The sequence below is a fragment of the Balearica regulorum genome, chromosome 18, assembly GCF_011004875.1.
Source record: "Balearica regulorum gibbericeps isolate bBalReg1 chromosome 18, bBalReg1.pri, whole genome shotgun sequence".
NCBI classification, from domain to species: domain Eukaryota; kingdom Metazoa; phylum Chordata; class Aves; order Gruiformes; family Gruidae; genus Balearica; species Balearica regulorum.
The window spans coordinates 13,382,013-13,408,709 of record NC_046201.1 but is presented as its reverse complement, the minus strand read 5'-3'; the positions used below and the strand labels follow the sequence as shown (position 1 = coordinate 13,408,709).

Here is a 26,697-nt window from a genome sequence, read left to right as displayed (position 1 = left end):
TTCAAGTCATGCAAACTTACTCTTTAAGAGAGGGGATAAGACAAGTGACAAGCCCACCTGGGAGAGACCACCAGTCCTAGATTGGTGGATTCAGGATGGAAGCTAGATTTAAAAAAAAAAAAAATAAAAAATTTTTTTTAGTAGGTTCTGCTTTAGAGACCGCAAGAAAAAACAGAGCAGAGATGGTCAATGTGCCTCAAGGCAACAGCATGTCACTGACAGATATTTGGTTAGTACGCTGAATGCAATTATTCGTGTTTCTAATCATAGTGATAATACAATTGGAAATAATAATTGCCATGGCTGTAAGAAAACAAATTGCTTACGATTTAATATGTTAAAACACAGTTCAAATCATCAGATACTGCATTGCTCCCAGTGAGGGGAGGTTGCTTAGGTGAAATGTGGAAGAAAAATCTATCGCTTACTAATTTCTTATGCTAAGCGCTCCGTGGGTAATGTGACTAGCTGAGTATTGTGTTATACATTATTGTGTCATGTGATAACAGCACCGTGTTTTCCTGTCATTTTCACAACTTTTCCTGGCCGAAGTGATACACAAGCAACCCTGGGTAGTAATCACATTGTCCCGTTCAGTTTCAAAAGGAGAGAAGCGGACCTCATCCAGAAACTTTCCAGCAGGCTACAGTAAGCTTAACCCTCTGTTAGCCATTGTCAAATACTTTCCATACCCGCAAAAATGGCATCTATTGAAGTAATGGAATTTGTCTCAGAAATAGTGTCATTCCATTGAGTGATTTTTGTGTAACGATAATGATATTGCATCTCAGTATCATTTTGCAAGCTATTTAAAGTATGTATTCGAGTTCTTTTGTTGATTTTTATGGATATGCTCGTGTCTGTTTCCTGTTCTTTCTCGGGTAGCTGACCATGGCACAGGAGACGTAATGTTTCAGAAAAGAGTCAGCATTCTCAGGAGGGTTGTTTAAATTAATTACCTCAGGTTTTTCCAGTATTGTCCTGAAGTGCCTGAATCCGGTGTAAGCTCTGAATACCCAGCTGTGGTGGGTTCAGCGAATGTGCTGCAGCCAGGCTCGTGTCCAAGTCAAAGTGAGTTTGAGGTTAATGTACTCAGTTAAATTCGGTACAGGTTTCACCATGACAAATTGAGAGGTTTCCTCCATGTCAAGGGCAGGGTTAATCAAAATCCATTACAACTTAGTAGTTTACCAGGGGAGCTTAATACGAAATATTGACGTTTTAAAAGCTTCATCCAAACCCCGTTGAAGTCGGGAGACTTTGAAGGCTTGAGCGTGTGCTGGACCGAGACTTGAGGGCTGTGCAATGTTCTAGTTAATATTTTCGTTTTAAAGTTTTGGAGGAACATAGAAAGCCAAGGCAGTGTAGGGAGAATTTCTGCCACTTGGTCATGATGAACGGGAGCAAGTGTGCTTTTGGTTTTAGTCTGAGTAGCTAAGAGATGCAAAACTAAATCATTTCCTTCCTTTGACACATTTTCTGTATTTTCTTCATGTCTAGGAATCTGTTATTAAAGGTAACTAAGCCCCAGGACAGCTTACATGGGTCAGAGCAAAACCAATTTAGTTCTGCCCCTCTTGAAAGGATGCCATTGCTCATCAGCTTATTGGAACCAGAAATTTCTTCTCATGAGAATGTGAAGGATTTGTGAGAGCATCAACATTTTCAGCCCTCTAGAAAAGAAATGGAACATTTCTTTTGGAGACTTTCTCCAGTGAAATTTAAACTAGAGTTACTATTTTACTAGTGTTAACCTTCAGGGTCTGAAAAGTATTTTATAAGTAACACAGACATTGAGATAGAAATATTACAGCCTCTCTAGGCTATTTGAAAGACTTGTTAGAAACGTTAGCCAAAGTCAGAAGCCGTGTTTTTAGTCTGAAGTTAGGAATAGTGCACAGTGTTGTTTAAACTCTGCAGTTTGCATGGAAGCTTTTTTGTTAGGGTTTCCGTTTTAGCATTCCTTTGGCTGACTGACCACAAATCAGTTTCTAAAGTCCCATTGTGTCGAGCAGCTTTTACCACACTTGTAGAGAAGTAGGATATATTCTCATTAACCATAGTGTAAACGGGAGCTTTAAGGAGAGACTTCCTAGAAGAATCCAGCACTAGGCAAGCTTGTGAAGCACAGCTGGTTTACTTGGATCTTTTTGACTCTGCAGATTTGTTTTATTCGTGTCAACTGTGATGTTGAATACCTCAACTTTTGGGCTTCTTTAAGTCCAGCAGAACTCTTAATGACATAAAGCAAAGAGAGAAGATAGGTAGCTACCTACAGCATCTTTCTGGCCTTGCTTCATGTCTGATAACCTTCAATTTTGCTTAAAAAAATCCACCAACTTTTCTGCTTATCCCCACGGTCCTTCTTTTTCATGCCAAGGAAATGCTTGTTTTAAGAAGTTTTGGCATCCCTGCAGTTTGGTGCTAACAGCAGGGCTCGGGGAACTAACACGGCCTGGCCAAGAGCTTCCCAATGTCTCCAGGGCTCTTCCCAGGAGGTTTTGTGGGCCTCTAGCTGTGGCAGACCTTCCCGCGCGGGTCTAGCTGGCCAAGCTTGCAATGAGCAGCCTCCCGTCCCGAATGCGTGTGACCCTGTCCTTGGCCCGGCTGCGGTGCCTGGTGCCAGCCATCCGCCTGCCTCCTGCCAAGCTGGACCCACAAACGTTTTCATTTCTGACAAAGGGCAACTGTTTGGAGGAGTTGTTGTCTTGCTTGGTGCTCCTAATCCCTGGAATAACTGCTGTGACAAGCATAGTAGCCATCTGCAGTGAGACCAGTATGTTGGTGCCTTTCAAGTGCAGTCATCGCAAGGACCTCCTGAGCCTATCAGCACTTTTTTTTTTTTTTTTTTTTGCTTTTAAAACTTTTCAAAAGCAAAATGGGGAGCTCAAGTCTTGGACAAGTCAACAGGAGCTATAGTCCCTAAGGTGCATTTGAAAATCCTACTTTTAACTGTTTGAGGACTATCTAGTCCTCTTTAGCTATTAATTTTATTTTTTAACTCATATATTAAGCCCATTTTAGGCATCCTGATCACTTGGAGGATATATGTCCAGTTTTGCCCAACATTCTCAGCCTTAGAGAGATTCGAATTGCACAGCTTAAAAACAAAATGGTAAGAGGAGGTGTATGTCTGACCACATCTGTGCAAACTAATGAGCACTAAGCACAGGGACTGAAATCTGATCGCTTGCAGAAGCAAGAACTGAGCATTAATTACTTTTCCCCTTCACTAGACACTGTTCTGTGTGGTTACCCTTCTGTTTTCTGAAGGAAGCTGTTGTAGTATCCAGTGCACTAGGATGCGGTGAAGGGTTTAGACAGGATTTTTTGTATTTTGAGAGCATGTCTGCCCTGTGGATTTATGTCCTCGTATATCTGCAGCAGTGTAGTAGATGTACTGCATTGATGATTTATTTGTTCTTATTGCCTCACTCAGTTTTACGTCAGAAAATTCCCATTTTATATCAATACAGAGAGTCTGTGTTCTAAATTTGCATTTTTTTGAGCTGCTTTCTTGGCATGGAAATCCCTTGGGATTTTGATTTACACTGAAAAATTCCCGATAGAAAGTGTAGGGGGGGTTTTATGCTAAAAGTAATCATTGCATTCCAGTTACTGACTCTTTAAGATAGGCATTGCTGCTTAAAGGAAAACTGCATTGTTTACATATGACAACTTAGCTAAATAAGCAAAATCTATATTAAAGTGTCTGTCACTCTGTCAAACTTGTCATTTGGTTATTTGACCATTTCCCTGGGTATTTGAAAAAAGATAAGCAGGAGCTGCGATTGCAATACGAGGCAGATGGCATCATAAATACATAATGGCAATTAAGCCAGGCTCCATCACGTGAGGTTTTGTGGGCGGATGGTGACGGTACGTCTCGATCCAAACCCCTGGAGCTCCACTGCTCTGCACCAGAATACAGCTGCCAAGGGCACTCGGTGCAGACCCACGGAGGGGTATTTCCTAGCTCACATCTTCCCGGCGGCTCGAGCCACCCATCCTGCAGCTGCGGGAACAATGAGTGGCACAGATCTGCTTTCATGCTACAGCTGGGGAGAAACAGGCTTCTTGTGTAACAAGGAAATAATGAATTCAAATTTGCTTTCTCTTCTGATATAGGGTAAGAAAAGCAAAGTTTCCTGGGCAGAAAAATAGACAGAGGGAAGAGTGGAGATGGGTTTAATTGCTTTATTTGAACAAACCACATCAACATTTAAATTTTTTTAACTCTATGAGAACTTCAATGTAAAACATCGTTTTGAAATGAGATGGAAAGAGTTTGCTCAGAAAATCAAATCTCACATTTCACCCTCTTGGTAACACCTCTATGGCTTTTTTCCTGCTGTTTTGAATGAGATTTAGCTCTCAATGGTTGTGCTTCTTCCTGCCCACCAGCTGGCAGGAGGTAGGCAGGAAATGCCCGTTTGCCAGTGCCGCCTCGGCATGATGCTTGTCACCTTCCTTCTTCCAGCAAAAGAAGAACTATTTTTATGGTACTGACAAAATAGGATGGTGGAGCCGTTAGATAGTGACTGATTCATGCAGCTTCTTCCATCAGAAGCTGCCTGCAAGACAGCTGGCAAGTCTGGAGGTCGTGTTTCTTTTCTTTCTTTTCTTTTTTTCTTCTGTTCTTTTTTTTTTTTTTTTTTTGGTCATTTTACTACCTTATTTTCATTCCTTGCTTTTTAGTAAGCAAATTCCATGGCGAACCCCACTCAGCGCAGTGTTTTATTATGCACAGAATCTCAAAGATATGTAGATAGTGCTAAGGAAGGGGTGCCACCTCTGCCTCCACGGGCTGCTGTGTCCGTCACATCTATGCTGTGTTGTAGCACTATCAGCAGGTTCCCTGAATTATTCCTGAGGGCAGCGGAGGGACACTGTAGGGAGAGGCAGATTGAATATCTCAAGCTGGGCAGGTTAGAGAGCAGGAAACACCAGGGCAGGCACAGCACAGAAGTGGTGAGAGGAGCCCTTCAGCAAGGCTCTTCATGGAACAGGTCAAGGGTTCAGGACGTGCAGCTGCTCAGAGCCCGGAAAGTGCTAAACCAAAGCATCGCAGAGAAGCCAGAGTGCAGCAGGTGAAGCCGTTTCAACCATAGCTGCTCCAGTCCATTGACCTTTGGACCTGACCTCACTGCCCTCGCAAAACCCAGGTTCCAAATAAAACCCAGTGGAGGTCACAGTTGGGTCTACCATCACATCCAGCTGGGTAGTGTTTGCAGCTGATGGTTGACAAATGGTTGCGTTTATCAGCGTGGAATCGGCCGTAATGTGTTTGTTCCTCTGGCTGATAAACTCAATAAGCTTTAAGCATTTGGTCAGATACCTCAGGCATGTTCTGCTCATTTGGCCAGACCCTGGACAAGGGAGTGGTGGCTTGATCAAATGCTCAAGAGAAGTGATCAGAGTCCGAGGGATGAGTTTGACAGAATCTCCCTTGTACACAAGGTGGTCAGAAGTACCTGTGTGCTTTGATACCTGCGCGAGATCGATGTGCCCTGCAGTGGGAACTGTCTTTAATGCTGTTAATGCTACTTGAAAGTGGGAAACTCAGGCTTTTGGCTTACTTTATGACCCAAGAACTGCGATTCAGCTAATTAATTAATGAAAAACTGAAAATTTGCATGGCATTTTAAGATGATAAGTGTTGAAAATACTTGTGCATTTCCTACTAATTCAGTGATAGCATTGCTGCATTTTGGATGAGTAATTTGGGGCACCTTAAAACAACTGTTGAATTCTTCTGTCCTACAAATTTTGGGCTTTGTTCTGCTCATTACCTGGACAAATCCTGGTGGCCTCTCTAGGAGCAATGTTTGCTCAAGAACATTAATTTAGGTGTTTGGTAAAGACACACTTGAACAGACAGTTCTTGTCTTCAAAAAACTTGTCTTGTTTTTTATAATTATATATTTTTATAAATATAAATTATTGACTCTTTATTTGTTTCTGAATAAACTAAATTATTACCTAAAATGTGTTTTTGTTTTTTTGTTTTTGTAAATTAATTGCAGTTTTCCATTAAGAGCAAACTCTCTCTAAATTACCTTTGATTGACACAGAAGACCTGCCTGTGTTAAACAGAAACCCAACTAGGAAGGAGACAGTTGCTGGGAGTGTGGTGGTGTAGAGCAGCAGAAGCTTTGGGGAGTTGGGGCTGGGGAGTGCTCTTCGTACTCTTGGTTCTGCATGTTACCAGATCCTGCTTGAAGCCTGATGTATTTTGTGCAAAGCAGAAAGAACTGTGTAAATGAGTGATCAGAATGACTCTACGATATGAGACACATTGAATTTTATGCCTCAGCTGGAGAAACTTATCCTTAATTGAAGCTGTGGGCAAGTGTATGTCATTTTTGATTTAACATTTTCCCTCACCCCTGCACCCCCCACCCCAACCAAAATCCTTCGTGGAGTCAGATTGTTGCTGTAGCCTTTGTGACCCCTCTCTTCTAATGTTTAATCAAGTGCTGAAAAGAGAAATTTACAGACTATTTAAAATGTGGAAAAATTGCTTCCCAATATTTTTGACAGAGAGAGACTGAGAACACACAGCATTGAATCATCAGGAAAATTGAAGATTTCCCCTGAACAACATTGGGATTTTACAGCAGAGGACTTGAAAGACCTTGGAGAAATTGGACGAGGCGCTTATGGTTCTGTCAACAAAATGGTCCACAAACCAAGTGGGCAAATTATGGCAGTTAAAGTAGGTGATGCCCATACTTATATTTGTACTTCAGTCCATTAGGGATTAAATGTGATGGAGAATTAATGTTCTTCCATCTAGCACCCATCTACTGCTCTTTTCTATTTATTTCCAGTATAAAGGCTGCTATTTGCTGAAAATGCATTGTATAATGGGCATATTGTCAAGTGATTTGTGAAGCTTTCATAATTGCTTGTGCCCTTTTGAAAATGCCTATCAGGAACCTACTGTTTTGAGGGGATCACATGTCTCTGGAGACTGATAATGGGGCATGGGCCTTTCACCTCTGGGTCACTGGTTCAGATACAGCCTAGGTTGGTGGTAGGCACAAGTCGACTTCTAATAGCTTCTTGGTGTCTTTTGTGAAATAAGGTAGTGACTTACAATTTGCTTTTTGTGTAAGCATGTGCTATTGTGTAGCCTCACCAGGAGGAGCTGGAATGGAGTGGACATCTTCTAGGGAGTGTTTTGCTGAGGTATGATGGAGTCTTTGCTTTGTGCTTACCATGCCGGAGCTGCTCTGGAGAGGGAAAGCGTAGCAGTTTTCTGGACTGTCCATTTTCTACCTTACGCTACTCAAAACTCACCTTAAAACCAGAAACAATATGCAACCTCATTTCCCAGCTGGGCGAGACAGAGTGGTCTTTGCCTTGCCGCAGCAGTGCTGCTCACTGGGCATCCCTGAGGAGCTGCTGTGCATCGAGCTGGGTGAGGTGGGCAGCAGCCATTCTCTCTCTCTGTCTCTTCCATCCTTTTCTCTGCTTGCTGCTGGCTAGTAGCTAATGACATCAATCTTTTAACTGTGGGTGATATCAACTGTAAGTGCTCCCATGGCTCCCATGAAAGAGTAGAAGTGAGCTATGTAGAGGTCTGTGTTGCTTTCTTTTCCAACTCTCTGTCGTCTTTGGAATATTCCCTGATGTGATCTGGAAACGTTGGCTCCTGCTGGTCTCACGTGCCAGGTAGGCATGCCTCAGCCCCAGCTCTAGCTGCTGTGAATATAATTCATACTTGTCTCTAGAGTATCAGGTTTCTGGAGTAACCACTATCCTTTGATTTTCTCCAGTAAATATTGACTTCCTCACAGCGGTGAGATCACTGGCCAGGTCTCTGAGTGTTTTGAGCACCATGCAGCGGTGTTTCACCCTGGTTTTGAATCCCTAAAAGTCTCCAGTGGAGCTAGGGACTGCCTGTAGCTGAGGGCTTGTTTCTCTTAGATGCCTTTGGTGGAACTTGTAGATGAGTTTGCAGATAACAGGTTGGAAGCTGTTGAAATGATGCCCAGGCACCCCCAGCTTCTCAAGCCCAGGGTGTGTGACCTGGGTAACTATAGTTTTGCTTCTATAATCATGATAGCTCTGGGTAGGAAAGAGGCATACCTACAGCTGAGTGGCTTTGCTATCTGCAGCTCAGCAACAGTACAGCTATGCTGAGAAGAGCGGTTGGTTGGATTAGCTCACGTCACTGAGGAGAAGACGTGTCTGCTGGCACAGAAATTCTGTCATCCCATACTGCGTTTGCACAAGGGATGTTCAGCATTGTAAGATAATCTTGTCAGTGTTGAGAGTCTGTGATGCAGGTACAGCTCCTGTCTGGGAGGCAGAGGCATCAGTGCCGTGCCCTGGAAGCACCCGGTTGGAGATGACATTGCACAGTGTGTTGAGCTGGCTTTTCCAAGGGATGAGAGGTGGTCTGAGCCCCAGGGGGTGCTGGGCTTGGAGGCTTACTTCTAAACAAATAAAACCTGGCAGTTTTACAGTGTCTGAACTTTGAAATGTCAAAATTATGGGCTGGGATGGTGCCACCTTCTTTTCTCTGAACCCTTGGGCAGCATAGCTTGCAGGAGAAGAAGGTTGGAGGGTCTGGGCAACTGCATCATTTCTAAAATGTTAATGGCAAGGGGCTGTTCTGTTTGTCCCAGTGGGGATAAAACATCCAAGGGATGCCAGCTATTCCACAGCTTGGATGGTGCAGTTATTTGAGATGAGGATTCAAGTCAGGGCTGAGCTTGGACTAGTGACTATTTCATCCCAAACTACTTGGCCTTTTCTTTCTCAGATTGCTGTTGCTTTTGGGGCAGCTGAGGTTATGCACTAATCTCTCTGCTCCTGCTCTATCTAAATCTGCCCTATGGGCCATCTGTGTTTGGGACTGTGCTCCTCCTGCTCTCTCTGTCACGGCTGTGGTGTCCTGACAGCTTGTTGGAGCTGTTGCCTTCGGAAGCCGTAGCTTCCCACCTGCCTTCAGGGAAACCAGCTGCTCTCCACAGTCTCTCCTTGCTCTACAGACAAGGTTTTCTTCTCCTTCAGCAAAATGCCCTTCTGTAAGAGGTTTAGAAGGGGGATGGTGGTTTGAGCGGAAAACATGTCAGTGTATTTGAGGTCTTGGCCATGATCTCAATGACACCTGTTTGCAGCTCCCTGGTGTGGCACCATGCTGTGTGCAGGGCATCAGGAACGCTGCCCTGCAACTAGCTGGATTGCGAAGGCCGTGTCTCTGGTTATTTGGTGGTGCTACTGTCCCTCTCCTGTGCTTCCCCAAGAGCAGTGCAGTAGGCAAATCCTCCTTGGAAGCACATTCAGCAGTAGGAAATAGCTTTATGGAGGCCACAAGCCAAAAGTTGTTGGCTGTTCTGTACTGATGAGTGAAACACAGAGATGGCTCCAGAAACTGCTAATTAGATGCAGAGAAAATTGGTACAGGGGCCTCCCCCAACTCTTTCTCCATCTTTCTCCACCACCACCCAAATTTCCACTACTACTTCTGCAAATTTCCAGCACAGTCAGGCATCTTCCTCCCCCACTTCTGGAAGGGCCAAGTCCTGTTTGCAGCTACCGTGACAAGGCTGCATCCCTTGTGACTTGTCAGCCTCTTCTGCCACGGACAGATTCAAATCCTCCTTGTCTTACAAGCCTGCTGCAGTTATATTGTAAAGAGTGGGTGAAACGTTGCTCTTTCCCTGTGCTGAAGTCTTCCTCTGGCTGATGGCAGCTTCTGGTGCCTCTGGGCACTCATCCTGCTCTCCTCTCCACATGCGGCTGCTGGACCGTACTCTCAGATCCCGTTTCCAGCTCCTTCCTCTGGCTTTTTCTAGCCTGCACAAGGCAGTCTTTGGTTCCTTGAAGCATGGTTCAGCTTAGCCTTCTGCTTTCTCCCCGCTTGGTGCGTGTGGCACCGGTGCACAGAGTACGCTGGCTCCTGCTGCCCCGGGGGACCCCAAGCACAGCCTTTTTGCTGTGCTTCCTGTCTGTATTTCTTACCACTGCAGGAAAATAATTCCTGAGTGCTGAAATAGCACAGAAAAAAACTTGAGATCTGCAGGTAGAAGCACCATTTTCTTTCATTTTTCCCTTTTATGCATTTTAGCCTCATCAGCCAACTTACGGATCCTGGCAGATGTAATCCTGGCACCTTTTACGAGGGTGTCTAGCTGCTTGCACGGGCAGGGCTGCCAGGCCCCTGGGTGAGTCAGAAAGCTTTCATCTGTGCTCGAGCGTCAGCAGCAAAGGAGGAAAATGATCCTCATCGTGTCTCTGGCGTGAAAGCACTGCAGCAAAGCTGCGGCCAGTGGAACGTTGTTGAGGAGAGGCTGGGATAATGTGCCCTTGTCCCCAGTCCTGCTCCTCCCTCTCCCTCAGCCTTTGTTGTTCTGTGCCTCTATGAATTTAAATAACAAAAAGACATTTATGTGCCTCTTCAAGAACAGGCTGGAGATGCTGCAGGAGCAGGGACCTCACGCCTGTGAAGTTGCCGGCTGCAGCGGTTGGTTTCGGAGGCAGACAGTTGTGGTCTTTGGCGTGATGCTTTTGCATCCCTTACCCTTTCTGCTATAGAGAGCCTCTTCCTAGAGCCATCAGGAAGAGGGGGAGAGGATAAAGGAAAGAGGAATCCAACTCAGAGGATTTTTATTTAAACCGTTCTCATTTGTGCCTCTGGAAAATGTTGTATTATGTTTTTCAATTCTTAATAAAAGACAGTCCTCTTATTCATTAGGTCCCTTCCTCTTTCAGGCCTTCCTAGAGGTGCAAAGTTGCTGTTTGCTCTAGGTCAGCTGGCATTGCTGTCTTCCTCTCACCAAAAAACCCCTTCTTTCATTTTCTTGAGGACTTACTGGCATATGAGGTCAAGACTCTTCCAGGCAGGAAAGAGAACAGCCCAATTTTGTCCAGTGCCAGCTCTGTCTGTGCAAATTCATAATTTTAAGGCCAGTTTGTATGTTAATTCCTCACCTCCTTGGCAAGTTTCTCTCTGGGCTCCTCGTTTTCCTTGAAGAAGTCCCTGCCCTGACTAGCATTTGCCTGCAGCACCGGCTCTCAGGGATAGTGCCTGGTCCGGCTTCCAGTTCCACCCAGTGTCCTTTGACTTTGTTTCTGGTTTCTTGTTTTCTCTTTAGTCTGTTTTTGCCCAGTTTGTGTCGCATCAGAAGTGACTAGTGACCAGTCTCCCCGGCTTCTTTGCTCTGCGGAGATCCCCGGTCCCTGCTCCTGGTTTTATCCCACGTACAGCAGTACGTGCTGTTCTCCAGCCCCCTTTTGCATTTGCCCTCCAGCATCACCACGTGGTGTTGTCCCAGCTGCTCCAGGGTTGTGCATCTTGTTTCATGAGAGTACCACAGATTCGAGGAATGGGACTGTCTTTGGCACATCAGAGGAACCGTAGAGAAGCCCCATTTTATTTGGGTGAAATGGTTTTCTTGGGAAGTTCACCCAGCAGCTGGGAGGTGCTGGGTGAACTTCTGTCCGGAGGTTTCCCTCTGACACTGGTGACAGTCCACACAAAAAAGACAGGTCACACAGAAAGATCTCTGGCATACTTGTTTTTTCCGAACTGATATAAAAATACATGAATGGAAGAAAAAAGCCCAAACTGGAATGAAAGCAGGGGAGTGTTCTCCCTGTTGGAGCAGGATGCTCTGCTTTTTACTTAAATAGTGTATGTAATACCTGGCATGGGTTTTATTAGCCAGGGTGCTTAAAAAGGCCTCTCAAAGGCTAGGAAAGTTTCTTCTTTGAAGAGTTCTCAAGATAAATAAGCAAATATTTAGAATAGCCAACCGTTAGGTGGTGCCTGTGCAGGTCAGGAGCTGAGCAGGGCAGGGACATCCTGAGTGGCTGGCAGGAGACCTCCGCACCCCGCTTCTCTCCCCCAGCCCTGGGACTGGGCAGGACCTTTCTGCCCCACAGCAAGAACCACCTCCGACGTTTGAGGTTCGGTATTAGCAGCTTCTGGAAATTTCTTTTCAGCCAGTTCAACTGTCTGAAACATTCACCATCAAGAGACGAGTAGAGTGGTTTGTGCTTTGGTTGACCTTCAGGCTTTTTGTCGTGGCCCCATGGAAATGTCTTGCACCTCTTTTTAATTGAATTATTTTTCTGTCGGAAATAGTTATAGCTAGGACAGCAAGTCAACTGAGGAGAGGGCATTTTTGTCCACAACCTCGTGTTTGGTTTTCCCCCACCCCAAAAGATGTAGTGATTTTCAGCTGTATACCAGAATTTTCTGTATCTTCCGATATCTGTTGTATAAATCAGCCTAGCTGATTTAGTCCTGCTCTGCAGTACTGCCTAGTCTAGTCTTCAGTGCCAGCCAATGTTCTCAGATACTGTTGCTGGTTTCTTGTTTTCTCTTTAGTCAAAGCAGAATTTTTGACCAGACTACAGCAAAGCTTCCACTTCTGCTCTAACCTTGTCCTAGTAAAATCAGAAGCAATTTCAAGATCAATTGGATAATTGGAGAAGCTGGCCAAGGTACTGTTTAGATACACCTAAAATTCAGCAGGATGTCAAGCCTATGAGGTGTCCATAAAAGATCCCTGTTCTCCCTGGAGAAGCCAGTAAACTGTGGAGCCATTTTTTGTTCAGAGCACAGTGCCTTTTTCACATCGTTTTGCCTTGTAGTCAGTGCTTACTCTCTCATCTGTAGCTTCAAAACAGATGTTCATGTCTTTGGCTTTCACAGGTTTTCCCACAGCTGAAATAGGTTGCTAAGTATCAGATATCCCTGAGAGCGGGAATGTAACCTTTATTTATACCTCTGTAATCTCTCCATCGTTACCTGGATGCCTGATAGCCCATAAAAGCCCATCAAAACGACACATTAGTGTATCGAGCTTAGTCAAGGGGCAAATCTCTCTGTCCTTCCGATTTTGCATATGACTTCTGAAGAGAAGTCTTGGGGCTTTTTGCAAGCTGGCTTTATTGCAAATCTTCATTTATATTCTTCACACAATTAGGTATCCTCTCCCAAATTGACTTCTTATGGTTTATTGAGCAGAATTTTCTGTTTCACTCATCCATTTGGGTAGCTGGCTATGAGTTGGGGAAACCAGGGCTCCAAGTCCTGCTTGTAGTGGGAAAGGAGTGAACGAGTAAAGGCTAAAAGGAAATGGTGAGAACGAGTGAGAACCTTATTACCGGAGGTAGGAAACGAGCTGTGATCAGTGGAAGACCTGATATACTTCTGTCAGCAGTAAACATGTTTCAGATGGGTAGATAAATATTATCGTCCTTAGCAGCGAGTGGGCAAACACCTTTTTTTTGTGAGTTTGGTGTCCTCAGTCCGGTGGCACTGCCAAGCACAGCTGCGCTCCCTGCCGAGGACACGTGTGAGCCCTGTACGCAGGACAGCACCGTGTTGTCTCCAACTCAGGGAGTTGGTATGCAGTTTTGGTGTTTTATTCTTTTTCTTTCCTTTTCTTTTTAACTGGTTGCTACCCACTGCACCTGAATGTTTTCATGTGCTTGTTGGGGTTGAGCATCTCTTGTTTTGGGTCCAGTTTCTGGGATCTGTCTGGTTTTAGGCTTGAGAGTAGTCCAGTCCACAGCATAGTTTATCCTCTTGCTGTTGATGCTGCCCAGGGCATAGCTTTCAGAGCTCTTGTTCCTGATGTCAGAAGGCTTTGTCCTAACCTGGGTTTGTATTAAAAGAACTGGGAAATTTTCTCCTGGAAGATTTGATGCAGTTTGAGGCCAACAAGGAACCGTTAAGAACGAGACTTTCCATAAGCCTCTACTTTTTCCTTACGTGACTTGTTTGGCCATGCCAGTGACTATATGCAGTAGAGTGACCAGGCTGAGAGATGTAAGACCTGAAGTTGAGTCAGACCTGTCCATCCCTGTCTTAAATGGTGTCTTCAGGCTGTTGCCTCACCTTGTGTCTTCCTTCCCTGCCATCTCCTGAGTTCTTGGGGGAATCTGTAGGAGCTGTTGCAGTGTCTTGCACTCTGCCTTTGAGTTAGGTAGCAGATTGTCATTATGGCTTGTGTGCTAATTGGGTAGTGGCTGCTGTTGACTTCAGTCACCTTTTGCTGTTTCTTCCTTGTTTTGCTGATGAATGCTTGTTCCTCAGCTGGTGAATTGGGACCACTGGCCTGCGGCAGACTCCCTAGTGTGCTCCAGCTGAACAAAAGCATCTTTTCCAGCCTGGGCTGACCCCAGCTCAGCGCTGTGCTGCATGCTGCCCATGATAGTTTTCCTCTCCTCTTGATTTGCCAATCTCCAGCACTCTTGTATGAGACCTCCCAATCTTACGTCATGTCATTACCTTCACTCCTTGAAGCAGTGTTTGCTGGGGAGTCCATGCTGGCTTCTTAAGGTGACCTCTGGCTCCTGTGTCTGCCTGGATGCTCTGCGTTGTAGCCGACCCATTGTTGATCTCTGGGTCCTCTGCCTGCCCTTTCTCTTTCTCCTTGGGGAGATCGTGTTTGGAAAAAAGAGGAATCTTTGAGTTCAGTGTTGCTCTGGGGTGCCATTAAAATCACCTCCTGCAAACAACATATATTTCACATGCTTTCCAGAGTTGGAGAAGTAACAGCAGAGAAGGAGCTGTCAGAGGTGGGAGTAGATGCTTTCAGGGGCAGTTGTTGGGTTGATGAGCACGCCATGGGGATGTCTGTGACAGGATCATGCAGATGCAAGAGGGGGCTGGGGAGACTCCAAGATGACCAGGAAAGAGGCTTTTTGGAGACATGAGAGATGGAGTTGGCACAGAAGGGAGATGCAAGTTATAATATGGAGAACAGCTCCTTTTGATATTGCTCCTCACTGAAGAGGTGAACTTTTTAGAGGAGTGGATAGCATCTCAGTGAGAGACTGAACTGTTCCTCACAGGTACCACCATGGTGGCTTCGGCATCCGTTGTCTTCTATGGAGGTCAAAGCAATGGCATTACGATGTCACATGGTGCTGATGTTTGCCACCTGGAAAGAGACAGTCAATCTGCTCAGCCTTTGATGTCTCAGCAGGGGGTTGTAGAGCTTTATATGGTTGAGAGGGGAGACAAATAATCAAACTCCTCAGGCTTTCTACAGTGACATGTCTGAACTTCTGTGAGACAGACCTGAACCAGTGACCTAGAGGTGAAGCTTTTTAGTTATGTTACTAGTCCATTGAGCCATCTTCTTGCTCTGTTCACGACTACAAAATCCCACCCGCTCAGCGGCATCGCAGGGTGAGGATGTTACAGAGTGTGGGTGTGCTGGGCAAGTCTCTTGCCAGTTTTCCCAAGTACTCTAGAATTCACTGGGAGGGAAAAGGGCAATACGAACGGGGCAATGACGGGTCTAGGCCAAACTAGAGCTACTAGAACATTAAGAACGAGTGGTGAAATACCAAAATATCAGGATACACCAAAGGTAAGGAAAATTATAGTGTCAATACTGTCCTCATTTTGTGTGGGTCATCACAAAATAGTCTTAAGGTACATAATTATGTGCTGTTTCTCAAATGGTGCAATACAAACGGCCAACCTTGAAAAAGTACCTTCATATACTTAGCCTTGTGCTTGCTGATGTGTGTGGTCTTGATGCCACCAGCAGTTGCTCACAGGGCAGTAGTATCGGTGGGAGTGGGTGCTGGTATCTTGCAGATTTTTCCCACAATCTTAAATAATTTTTCTTTCTTGGATAGCCAAGTAGTTTTTCTCCTCCTGGAGGGTCCAGGCTACCTCTGTTGCTTTGGACTTCTTGCCAGATTTTTTTTTCTTGTTTCTTTAATGATTTTTCAATACGAGTCATGCCTTCAGGATCACAATTTTCCTCACCTGTGATTTAGGGACTGCATTAATTAATGCAGGTTGTTAAATATGTCTGTAAAATCACATGAAAAACTGCGGATGGTCTTCTCCATCCTTCCTTTAATAAGCTTCATGTTTAAACACGTACAGTTTTCTATTTTTAAACCTGTGTTGTTCTTTCCAGCCAAAATCAGAATTTTCTTTATATATATAGTGTATATATAAAGTATAGTGTGTGTATACATTTCTATATGATTATATACACATTGTGTATATATATTTTATATATATATTTAAAAATATCTTTTATATAATGTTAATGTTCCCTAGGCCAGTACTAGCTGAAGAATTGTTAGTTTGATGCGAAGAGCTCACGGGACTGTTGCCCACCATTAGCATTACCAGAGCAATGTGTTCCCTCGGTTATGTGATGGTCCCTTTTCACTGTGCCGGCCATGGTGGACACATGGTGGAAGGAGCCTTTTTGTCTTCTGTGCTTGTCTTAGACATTTTAAACATAATGTTCCCTTGGTTAAATTTCAAAACAGCCTTCGAGCCCCATCCAACATGGCTAAGAACTGTGTGGGAATCTGTTTTGAAATGAAAGCCTGAATATGTTGTTTTGCTGTAGTTTTCAATGAAATCTCTGCTCTTCAATTTCATTCTGACATTTCATCTGAACATGTTGATGCTCATGAGAGGACTGGGGATTTTATAGTCTGAATTAAATGGCTTTAGGGGTTTTCAGTTACATTTCTTATTTGAGAGCACAGCTTATTTCTCTAGAGTGTGTTTGAGCATGCCTTGGGGATTGCCTGCTCAGCCTTGGGTTTGGGGTCCCTGGCATGTTTCTCCAGAAGCGGGTCTGAGGATACGGTAACGGCATGTAAGTGATAAAGTCTCTGCCACTCTTCCTCTTTCAGAGAATTCGGTCGACAGTGGATGAAAAAGAACAGAAGCAGCTTCTGATGGACCTTGATGTAGTAATGCGAAGCAGTGACTGCCCGTATATTGTTCAGTTTTATGGCGCGCTCTTCAGAGAGGTGGGCACTCCAAACTTGCTTCATTCATAGCAGAGTTTGGTTTTTACCTTTTTTTTTTCTCTTTGCAGTTTCCAACTTGCAATAAGGAGGAGAAAGTTAATTTGTGTTAGGTTTCTTAGCTCTCCACTTTTAATCAAGGGTATTTAACCAGGAGACCCAGACGTCTCGGGTACCGCTGAGCACAAACACGCTGTTCCTATTCATGATGTCCCTCTGCGTATTTCAGTCTCTCCTCCTTTCCTGCTTTTCTCCTCTCTTGATGAGCCCTGGGTCTGTGGCTCCCCCACGCAGAGTGTGTGCTGCCGGGCTGGGCACAGCTCTGCGGCACGGCATTGGACGCAAGCGTGGTTTATGTCAGTGGTTGTGAGATGCGACTGTGTGGAGGACCTGTGTCCCTGTAATGAAGGTGGCTGCTGTGATAATAGTCACAGCTGCCCATAAGGTTATCTGATGTATGTATGTACATATGTATCCAGGCTGTGTCAGAGCCCGGACTGACGTGCATCTGGTGTGTACCTGCAGACACATAAGGGCAGCCGTGCTGGTTCAGACCAAAACTCCCAGTGTTCTGTCTCTGGCCCGCAGGATCCGCTTGCAGAAGCGTGTGTGATACTTCACCATAGCTTCAGTCGTACGCAGCTGAGTGTCTCCTGAGCTCGATGTGCTGTCTTTGTGCTGAGTCATTCTTCCTGGATTGCTTTTCCATTAAAGTGTTCAGTTTCCCCTTGAATACATGTACATTTTTGGCATCCATGGTGCTCACTGAGAGGCACTTCCCTTGGATGTTCACCTCTCATTTGAAGGCCCATCACCTTGATTCTTTCTGAATTTTCATCCTGCTGTTTTGAGTAATGCCCCTAGTGCTTCCCCTAGTTTTAGTATTTGCTGAGGTGGTAAATGGATGATCTTTCTCCATCCTTTCCAGGCTGCTGAGGATTTTATGGACAGTTGCCATATTCCCCCCTCTGTCATATCTTACTGAGCTTGATAAGCGCCAGCCTGTGTCACACATGGAACCCCTTCCAGACCTTTGATCATCTTTCTTGCTGTTCTTTGCATCTTTTCCAGTTCTACTCTATCCTTTTGGAACAGAAACCAACATTGCATGACTGTTCTTGAAAGGAGCAATATCTGCAATAGCTAGCCTAGGGGCTATGATTTTGCTTGGCCCTTTTATGCACATAGATAGCGTGTGCTCTCCACGCGGAGGGAGTTATTCAGCTTGATGCTTTCATGAGCGCTTCCAAGTGAAGAGCAGAAGAGCATTGAACACTATGTCAGCTGACCACAGTTAATCTGGACATACTTTAGCTGTTCATGACCAGGAATATGAAGTTAATCACTGCACATTTGCAACTGTTTTAGCATCTACTTATTGTAATTTAAGGTAGATATTATGCTGCAGGACCACAGAAGATATCCTTCTATCTCCTTGCGCTTTGCCCAGGCACTCCCATTCCTGTCTAGCTTTGAATGACCAGTAAAACCAGGTGGGAAGGTGGCCTTCTTCATGCAGCCCAGACAGTCCTGTGCCATGGTTGAAGGCCAGTCATAAGTCTGAGCTGAGCAGTTCAGCACAGGCACAAGAAGAGGAATATAGCACTGGGGAGCAGCATGGGATTGCAAGCGTTTGGTCTATTTGCAAGAAGAAGAGTTTTGGAGAAGATGAATGTCAAAACCTGACTACTGCATCCCCTTCCTCCAGAGAGCAGCAGCTCCTGCAGCTTTCCTGCAGTTGCTGAGGTGTTGAAGGTGGCACAATGCAGGGGGATAGACTTGCAGCCTTGCCTGATTTCCACTGCTTCAGCACAAATCCAGAACACCAACTCAGGAAGAAGGAAAATAGAGACCTACTGGTTGCTAGTCATCTTTGCATATTATTAGGCATAGCAGCCTGTGCAGTCTGGGCCTTTACTGGGAAACTGTTAGAGAAAGAAGGTCACTATTGCAGTTAAAGCCCAAAACTGGGGCTAAATATTAAATTCCTGCTTCTAGAGAGTCTGCCTCTGTAATTTTGCCAGCTCACTTGTCTGGCTTTAAATCTCAGTCTCTAAACTAAGGATAATAATCCTTCCTTTTCCCATGCTCTGCTTTTTCTTATCTGTTTAAAAATGAAGCCATTTTGGACCAGGAGGTGGTGTCCGTATTCACACAGTACAAGCTCCTACCAAGTGTGGAGCCTCAGCTTTGGTGAGTATTTCCAGCTTTGCTGAAATACAAATAAGTCTGATAGCTGTTGTAAAGAAAAGTCTCTGGGCAAGACAGTATCTTGCCAGATGCTGATGAGCAACATGTTCAGAGCTGTGCGAGCCTGTCACCTCTCTGCAGCTCTAGGCACATCCCAGGATGTAAGTTTACATACATAAATAGCAGAAAAACCTACCTTGATCAGCACTCAAATGTCAGCCTGGCTTCTGCTGCATCCTTTGTCTTGTCAAAAAATCCTGTCCTTCTGCAGCTGGGCAGGGCTCCTTGGGCACTCCATCTGGGAGAGGTTTTGGTAAGGTCACTCTGGGTTACATTCTGTTCCTCCCTGGGATCCCCTTTCCCTCACCCTCAGCATCACTAGTATTTGCTTCTGAAATGAAAGCAACCTTCTCTCCGCGGTCCCTTACTGCCAAGGTGATGTTCCAGGTCACGTACCTCAAAGGTACAGAGGGTGAGCTGGTATGCTTGGATAAGGTTTTCTGTCTTGTCACGTTAATTACATTTTCTAATACTAATTATATCTCTTAAAGCTAGGAAACTATGGCAGCAGAGAAGCACAGAAAGGGGTAAAAAGGGATCTCACCAGTATGTTTGAACTGTCTCACCCCTGACTCTGCTTTTCCATTGTTACACACAATGATCCATTCCCAACTAACTGTGAATGCTCCAGGTCACTGCTGCACCATCCCCTGGAGTGTAAGAGCATACGGGGTTACTAAAGACTGAACCTCTCTCAGGAAGTCCTATAGCAAAACATGTATAAACAAAGCTCTTTGTTCCAGCATTTCAAGGTGAAAGGTAAGGAGCTAAGTTCCAAAAACCTCTTGGGACCGCCTGCTCTGAGCTAGAATTCAGCTTCTCCAGGGATGAATGCCACTACAGATGGAAAGTCGTCTTCTGCCTGCTCCTAAAAGGTGAAAGACTTCAATTTGAGCCTCTTTAGAGGAGCTCAGACATTGACAAGGCAGCTCTCACAATCACATGTTTGACAAGAAGATGATAGCAGCTTCAGGAACAGCGGCAGGGCAGCTGGGCTGTTTTGCAAGGCAGGTAGCCTTTCTGGAAGAGTGAGCTGCTGATACGGAGAGCCAGAGCTAAGCTGTCGGATCGTGACAGTTTGGAGAGTGAGAGTACTAAACCAAATTGGACAAAACTGTTCAAGGACTTGTTTTGAAGACAGAGAAGTTTCCCAGCTTGCAATTAGGAAAGTCACTGTAAACAGGCAAATTGCTGTGGCAGCCTCCACAAGTATGAAAAGTTTGACTTGGAAAGGCAAAAAATACTACAAAAATATTTCCCCTGGTTGTATTCTCACTTGTTCAGCAAACATTTTCCGAAAGGGAAAGTCTTCTCTGAGAACTGGTCTTGCTTGTCCCTCAGCAGGCAGCATCTTAACACATATTATTTGCTTCTTGTTCTTTAATCATATGGGATGTCCTCCTATTATTATGTATGTCTGTGTATATAATGCAGTGTGTAACAATGGAAAAACTACAAGTTGATTGCCCGGTACAGGACTTTGCTTGAGTTTATTGGCACCCATTAGAAGAGATTAAATTGCCTGTTTAATGAAACAGGAACAAAACTGAAAAAGTAGAAGATGGTGTTTCAGCCTTTGCGTGGAGTAAGGGGCTTCATTGCACTGACGCTAGATAGTGCATGTGCTGGAGTCAGGTCCTCCGTGGGACAGCACTCTGCTCACTCCTGCTCTCGATGATGAAGCTGTGACCTTCATGTCACCGTGTTGCACCTCCCATGATGTCACAGCGTCGTTTATTCTGCTCGTGCAGAATGAAGCACTGTGGTTCTCTAATGATCCTAGGTAGAAAAAAATCAACCTTTATTTTCAGTAACAGAAAGAATTCCTGAGCACTGACGTTGTAACGTCTGGTAGTTGAAATGGTTTTCATGTCCATAGCTTGACTTCTTAACAGAAGAGAGAAGAAAGTTGCAACTAGTAAAGGCTGGAGAATGGAAAGGATCAGAAAGAGAAAGGCCTGGAGGAAAGTCCAGAAGGGGTAGTTATACCCTTGGCTATATTCCAGGTTACACTGGCTATAGAAGGGACTCAGTGGCTGATGAACTATAAAATCATCGAATGACAGAATGGTTTGGGTTGGAAGGGACCTTAAAGCCCATCTAATTCCAACCCCCCTGCCATGGGCAGGGCCACCCTCCACTAGCCCAGGTTGCCCAAAGCCCCATCCAGCCTGGCCTTGAACACTACCAGGGAGCCAGGGGCAGCCACAGTTTCTCCGGGCAACCTGTGCCAGGGCCTCACCACCCTCACAGGGAAGAATTTCTTCCTCAGATCTCATCTCCATCTCCCCTCCTTCAGCTTCAGGCCATTCTCCTTGTCCTGTCACTCCCTGCCCTTGTCACCAGCCCCTCTCCAGCTTTCCTGCAGCCCCTTCCGGTACTGAAAAGTGCTTTAAGGTCTCCCCAGAGCCTTCTCTTCTCCAGGCTGAACAACCCCAACTCTCTCAGCCTGTCCCCACAGCAGAGGTGCTCCAGCCCTCTGACTATCTTCGTGGCCTCCTCTGGACTCACTCCAACAGCTCCATGTCCTTGTTGTCCTGGGGACCCCCAAGCTGGACGCAGTACTGCAGGGGGGTCCCGCCAGAGTGGAGTAGAGGGGCCGAATCCCCTCCCTGGACCTGCTGATCATGCTGCTTTTGATGCAGCCCAGGTGACAGTTGGCTTTCTGGGCTGCAAGTGCATGTTACTGGTTCATGTCCAATTTTTCCTCTGCCAGTGTCCCCAAGTCCCTCTCTGCAGGGCTACTCTCAATCTCTTCATCCCCCAATCCTTATTTTTACTGATGTGTACCTTCATCCAGGTGCAGGACCTTGCAGTTGGTCTTGTTGAACTTGGAGAGGTTCACCTTGGCTGCATGAATCTGTACTGCACCAGGGAGAGCCCTGACTCCTGCAAACACAGAGCTTTGCGCCTTAGCCATCAGAGATGCTGTATTGAAGAGGGTCTGGTTATTCGTGTCCATTTATTACCTCTGAAAGCAGTACTTGCTAGGTGGGGAGAAAAAAAAGATGATTGCTAGGGTTTCTGCAAAGATTTCACTTGAGTCACTTTCTTCTAGTGAGGAGTGTTGGGCTGAGCAGTAGGACTGCACTGGGCAACCCTGAGACTTTCACCCCGAGTGTTGCTGTTTGGAAGGTTTTTAGTTCTGAGAAAAGAAAAAAAAAATCTTTTCTTGCCACGTCCGCTGGAAGCTTTACAGCTAATCTGGTTTGAGATAGTACCTGTAAGGCTGGGAATGTTTGGTTAGTTATGACCACACTAACTGCTCTTTCAAAGCAACTTCCTGTTACTTTTCTTCTTAAGAGGGGAAGAGGAAAAAAGCCTTGTCTGACTTGGGATCTCAGCAGTGACTCCTACACAGTGCGAGTGTAGCCGAGCCAAGTTTAAACCAACAAGCTTAACAGCTGATAAAATTATTCCGTGAAAAATTCATTGCAAGTTGCAAAGCATGCCCAAGAAGCTAGGTGAATTATCCCATGGGGACCTTCTGCTGGTATGAGGGAAGAGCTAGTATGGATGTGTCAGTAGCACAGTACTGGCGTCGGTGTGAATTGTGGACATATCCCTGAACAGTTTGATACGAGGCGTTTGCTGTCTTTGCTATTGATGCACAACATCCTTTTTTGATGGGAATCTTTGACTGTGTTGACATTGCTCAGGGCATCTGTCCCCATGATTAGTTCTCGGTCTATAGGAAAGGTGTCCTCTGTGTCACATAAGGATATATGAGGGTGATGACATTCTTCATGCTCTCTCATTAGTGTAGATGCAACTTCCATAAGAAGTTGGCCACTCTCTGCAGTGCACTAATGTGATAAGCCTTCAGTACTGGTATCACAGAATGATGGATGTTGGAAGGGACCTCCGGAGGTCACCTTGTCCAACTACTGTGCTCAAGCACAGCCACCTAGGGCTGCTTGCCCAGAGCCATGTCCAAATAGCTTTTGAATATCTCCAGGGGTGGAGACTCCACAACCTCCCTGGGCAGCCTGTGCCAGTGCTCAGTTTCCTGATGTTCTGAGGGAACCTCCTGTGTGTCAATTAGTGCCCACTGCCTCTGGTCCTGTCACAGGGCACCACTGAAGAAAGCCTGGCTTTGTCCTCTTTGCACCTCAGGTATTTATATACATTGATGAGATCCCACTGAGATTTCTCCAGTATCAAAAGTCCCAGCTCTCTCAGCCTTTCCTGACGGGAGAGATGCTCCATTCCAGTCCCTCAGTCATCTTAGTGGCCCTTTGCTGAAATCTCTCCAGTATGACCATGTCTCTCTTGTAGTGGGGAGCCCAGTACTGGCCACAGCACTCCAGGTGTGGCCTCACCAGTGCTGAGTCAAGGGGAAGGATCATCTCCCTCGATCAGCTGGCAATGCTTTGCCTAATACAGACCAGGACACCATTCACCTTCTTCGCAGCAAGGACACGTTGCTGCCTCATGTTCAACTTGGTGTCCACCAGGACGCCCAGGTCCTTTTTTGCCAAGCTGCTTTCCGGCTGGGTGGCATCTTTGTGACATGCTTCGTGGTCGACTGGGAACTCAGGACTCAGCATTGAGAAGCTGAAGCATCGTAGTTGCTGGTGAAGCAGTTTTTGTGTACGTCCTGGAGACGGGCAGCGATACTTTGAATGAAATGCGCAGGCTGTTCCTGGATATTTTTTGGAACACCTACAAGATGTGCACTAGCATTTGGTAATGTAATACCCAATAAGAACTAAAATATATTCTTTGGAAGAATAGCTCTAATGGGAAGAGAAAGTTGCTTCTTTTGTCACTGCATAATCTGAAATCAACCTGACCTGAGAGCATAAATTAAAGAGAAACTTTCATTAAGATGGTTTCATCCTCACCATTCATGATGAAGCGGAACCTTCCCATGCACGTCCTCACTTTTTTGTATTTGATCAGAAAGGGGCTGGGTGGCTGGTACCCAGTTGTCCCCAGCAGTCTTCCTTTTCGTTCTCAGTAAAATTCATCAACTTTGCCAATAGGTAAATCCTTTCAAATCCCAGAAAGAGATCAGAACCTGAGTTTTGAATCTTACCACCAGCCTTAATGAAGTTGCATGATTGAAAAGGTCTGTAATCTTTTTTCATTGATTTTGATGACATGAATTCATGTTGATCAGATAGATTTTTGTATTACCAGACCACTAAATGCCCACATCCCAGATTTCTATATGGCATATACTTCAGGAGACCAAGTAAATTAAGTCTTTCCTGGTGCTTTTGGTCACGTACAGTGGGGTTTTTTTTAATGTTTAAATTAACACTGGATAATAATTTGTTGTACTTGTCTGAGTGTTCAGGAACACACACATCCCAACTCTGCAGATGCACAAAGTATAATGTGAAGCTTTTGTAACAATAATGGCTCTAATAAGGTTGCCTGTTGTTCCACTTCAGTTTGTTTTTGCTGTACAAACACCAGCCATTGTAACCCAAGCGACTGAAGACACAATATTGGTGCGATTGGACATAAATACAAGGCTGCAGGTGGTCAGCGATATTCTGGCATTCTTGAACAAATCCAGTCCGCTGCAGTCTCAGTGCAATAACATGGGAATATAGCACAGTACCATTTTTTTGATATGAAGCTGATCAAAACAGAAGCAATGTTTTGAATGTTTGCTTTCACTACAGATAGTTTGTAAGGGTCTGGCGTGGTTCGTTTCACTTGATTTATGCCCATCGCTAGCGCTGCATTCTCACTGCTTTCTCTGAGCCGCTCTCCATAACATGGAAGTGCCTCAGCTGCACTTTGCGTTTGTTGCCAGTGCTGAAAAGGGACATTTTCTGCATGTGTTGCCTAATTTCATTTCTGCAGTTTAAATCTGAACAGGTCCTCGGCCAAATTCATCCATAGCCAATGTTTTGTTCTCTAGCAGCCTCAGCTCACCTTTCTCCATGCCTTCTGAAACGCCGGCCATGTCCTCATCCCGCTGCGCTGCACTTGCCTCTTTCACCGTGGTGTCTCTGCTTCTGTGTCCGGCACAGCACCTTTTCAGTCAGTCCCTTCAGCTTTGTTTTGGGTGAAGTGCGTGTTTTCTGGGCTCAGGCTCGTAGCAGCTGTTTCCCGTGGGTGGATGGCATTAGCTCTCACTCTGCCTTGTGCTGATGTAAAAAGCCTGGTGCCAAATGAGCAGTGTAAAATGGGACTGCCCATGGCTCTGAACCCACAGTCGTCTTCCCTAGTCAGCCCACCGGTAGCTCAGCCCTTCCTAGGACAGGAGATCCACTCTCCTCAGAAGGGAGCAGCATCCTTCCTTTGGCAGGAGGAGGTGATGGAGTCGCTGTCACTGAACACTGTAATGCTGGTGGGACGTGGGATGCTTCCTGGCAGTTTGCTCTCTGTATTGCCTTGTGTGTGTGTGTGAGCAGCTGAAGACCACGCTGGGTGGTACCGCTGTCTCTGCTGATACTAGCGTGCAGTGTTTGAAAACACCTTTGCCGGGCATTTCTGTTCCCACTAAACCAAGCATTTGGACTGGAGGTATCTTGGCAGATGCAGTTCCTTGGCTTGTGTTTCACAGGAAGTCATTCAGAGTGGCAGAAAACCCTTTTTGGCCTTAAAACCTGGGGCTCTACAAGCTTTTTTCCATCAGCTAACTATAACTCGGGAACTGGTCCTGACTGTCATGAGCACCAGGAGATTGCTTCAAACAGAAATGACTTGGGGTGCAGGCTGGGAGCACGGGGCTTTGCCACACCTCCAGCATGTCCATGCCCTAGGTTTTTTTCCTAATTTCATTTCCATGTATTAACATAGAGTTTGGTTGCTTTGTGTTTTGTCTGGTCGTGTCTTTTGTTGGATAGTTACTTGGGGAAGTTTCTCCTCTATTTATTGCTTCTTATGTGCAGCTTAGACATAACCAGACAGGCGCAGCGTGCTCTGAGCCACCCAGGCAGCCCCGGGCAGCGCTGCCTGCACAAGCTGCTGCTCCTTGCACAAGTGTTTTGGTCGTACGTAGCCAGGATGAGACGACCAGACTAATCAACTCCATTCTGCACTTAGCTTTTGACAGCTAATGTGGTTTTAACACTCCTTGTGATACAGCCTGTAGAAGATGAGTATGTCATTTCTGATGAGGACAGGTCTAGTTCTAGAATTTTAATATTTCTAGCAATGAAGAGTTGCCTGAAGTGCATGAGACTCTACAGAAGTAGCTCACACAAAGCCTTCTGTTGTCCTCAACTGGAGGTAAAATGTTCAAAAATTAGAAATAACTAAGATCAATCCACGGCTAAGCTGTCCATCACCACATTGTAGATGCATTCTAATACAAAAAATGAAGTCCTGTATCGTGGGGATCCATTTCTCATGCCCACCAAATCCATTGTGAGTGGATTGACTTACAGATCTCAGGAGAGAGTTTGATAAAAAGACCTGTTAGTCTCCTATGATGGTTAAGTTTAGCTTGGTTTAACACAGATACTAGTATGTTTTACTATTTTCTGCATTTAAACTGTTTAACTGTACGATGCAAATCAACAACCCCACCCACATACTTGGGTTGATTTTAATTTTCTCTTTCTTAGATAATATCTCTGAACATTGTGTGAAATGTCTTCTGTCCTCTGCAGGGTAGTTGTAAACTGAAGGGGGGTTTTTTTCAGTCTTACTGTGCGTGTTGGTGTTTCACTGTGCCTGCAGCCTTCTGGAGAGCCAAACAGTTTTTGG

The 26,697-nt window shown here is 45.3% G+C and overlaps 1 protein-coding gene across 4 annotated transcripts in view; it reads left to right on the top strand.

Annotated features, from left to right (window-relative positions):
* Positions 1-26,697, top strand: part of MAP2K4 (mitogen-activated protein kinase kinase 4) — a 100,686-nt gene that overhangs the window by 49,097 nt on the left and 24,892 nt on the right. For 2 of the 4 annotated variants that reach the window (XM_075770688.1, XM_075770689.1), the window contains exons 3-5: positions 553-648; positions 6,544-6,718; positions 16,654-16,773. In XM_075770688.1, the coding sequence (XP_075626803.1) occupies positions 553-648; positions 6,544-6,718; positions 16,654-16,773 (391 nt within the window). The remainder of the gene's footprint in view (positions 1-552; positions 649-6,543; positions 6,719-16,653; positions 16,774-26,697) is intronic. The other 2 variants (XM_075770690.1, XM_075770691.1) reach the window with 1 other exon arrangement.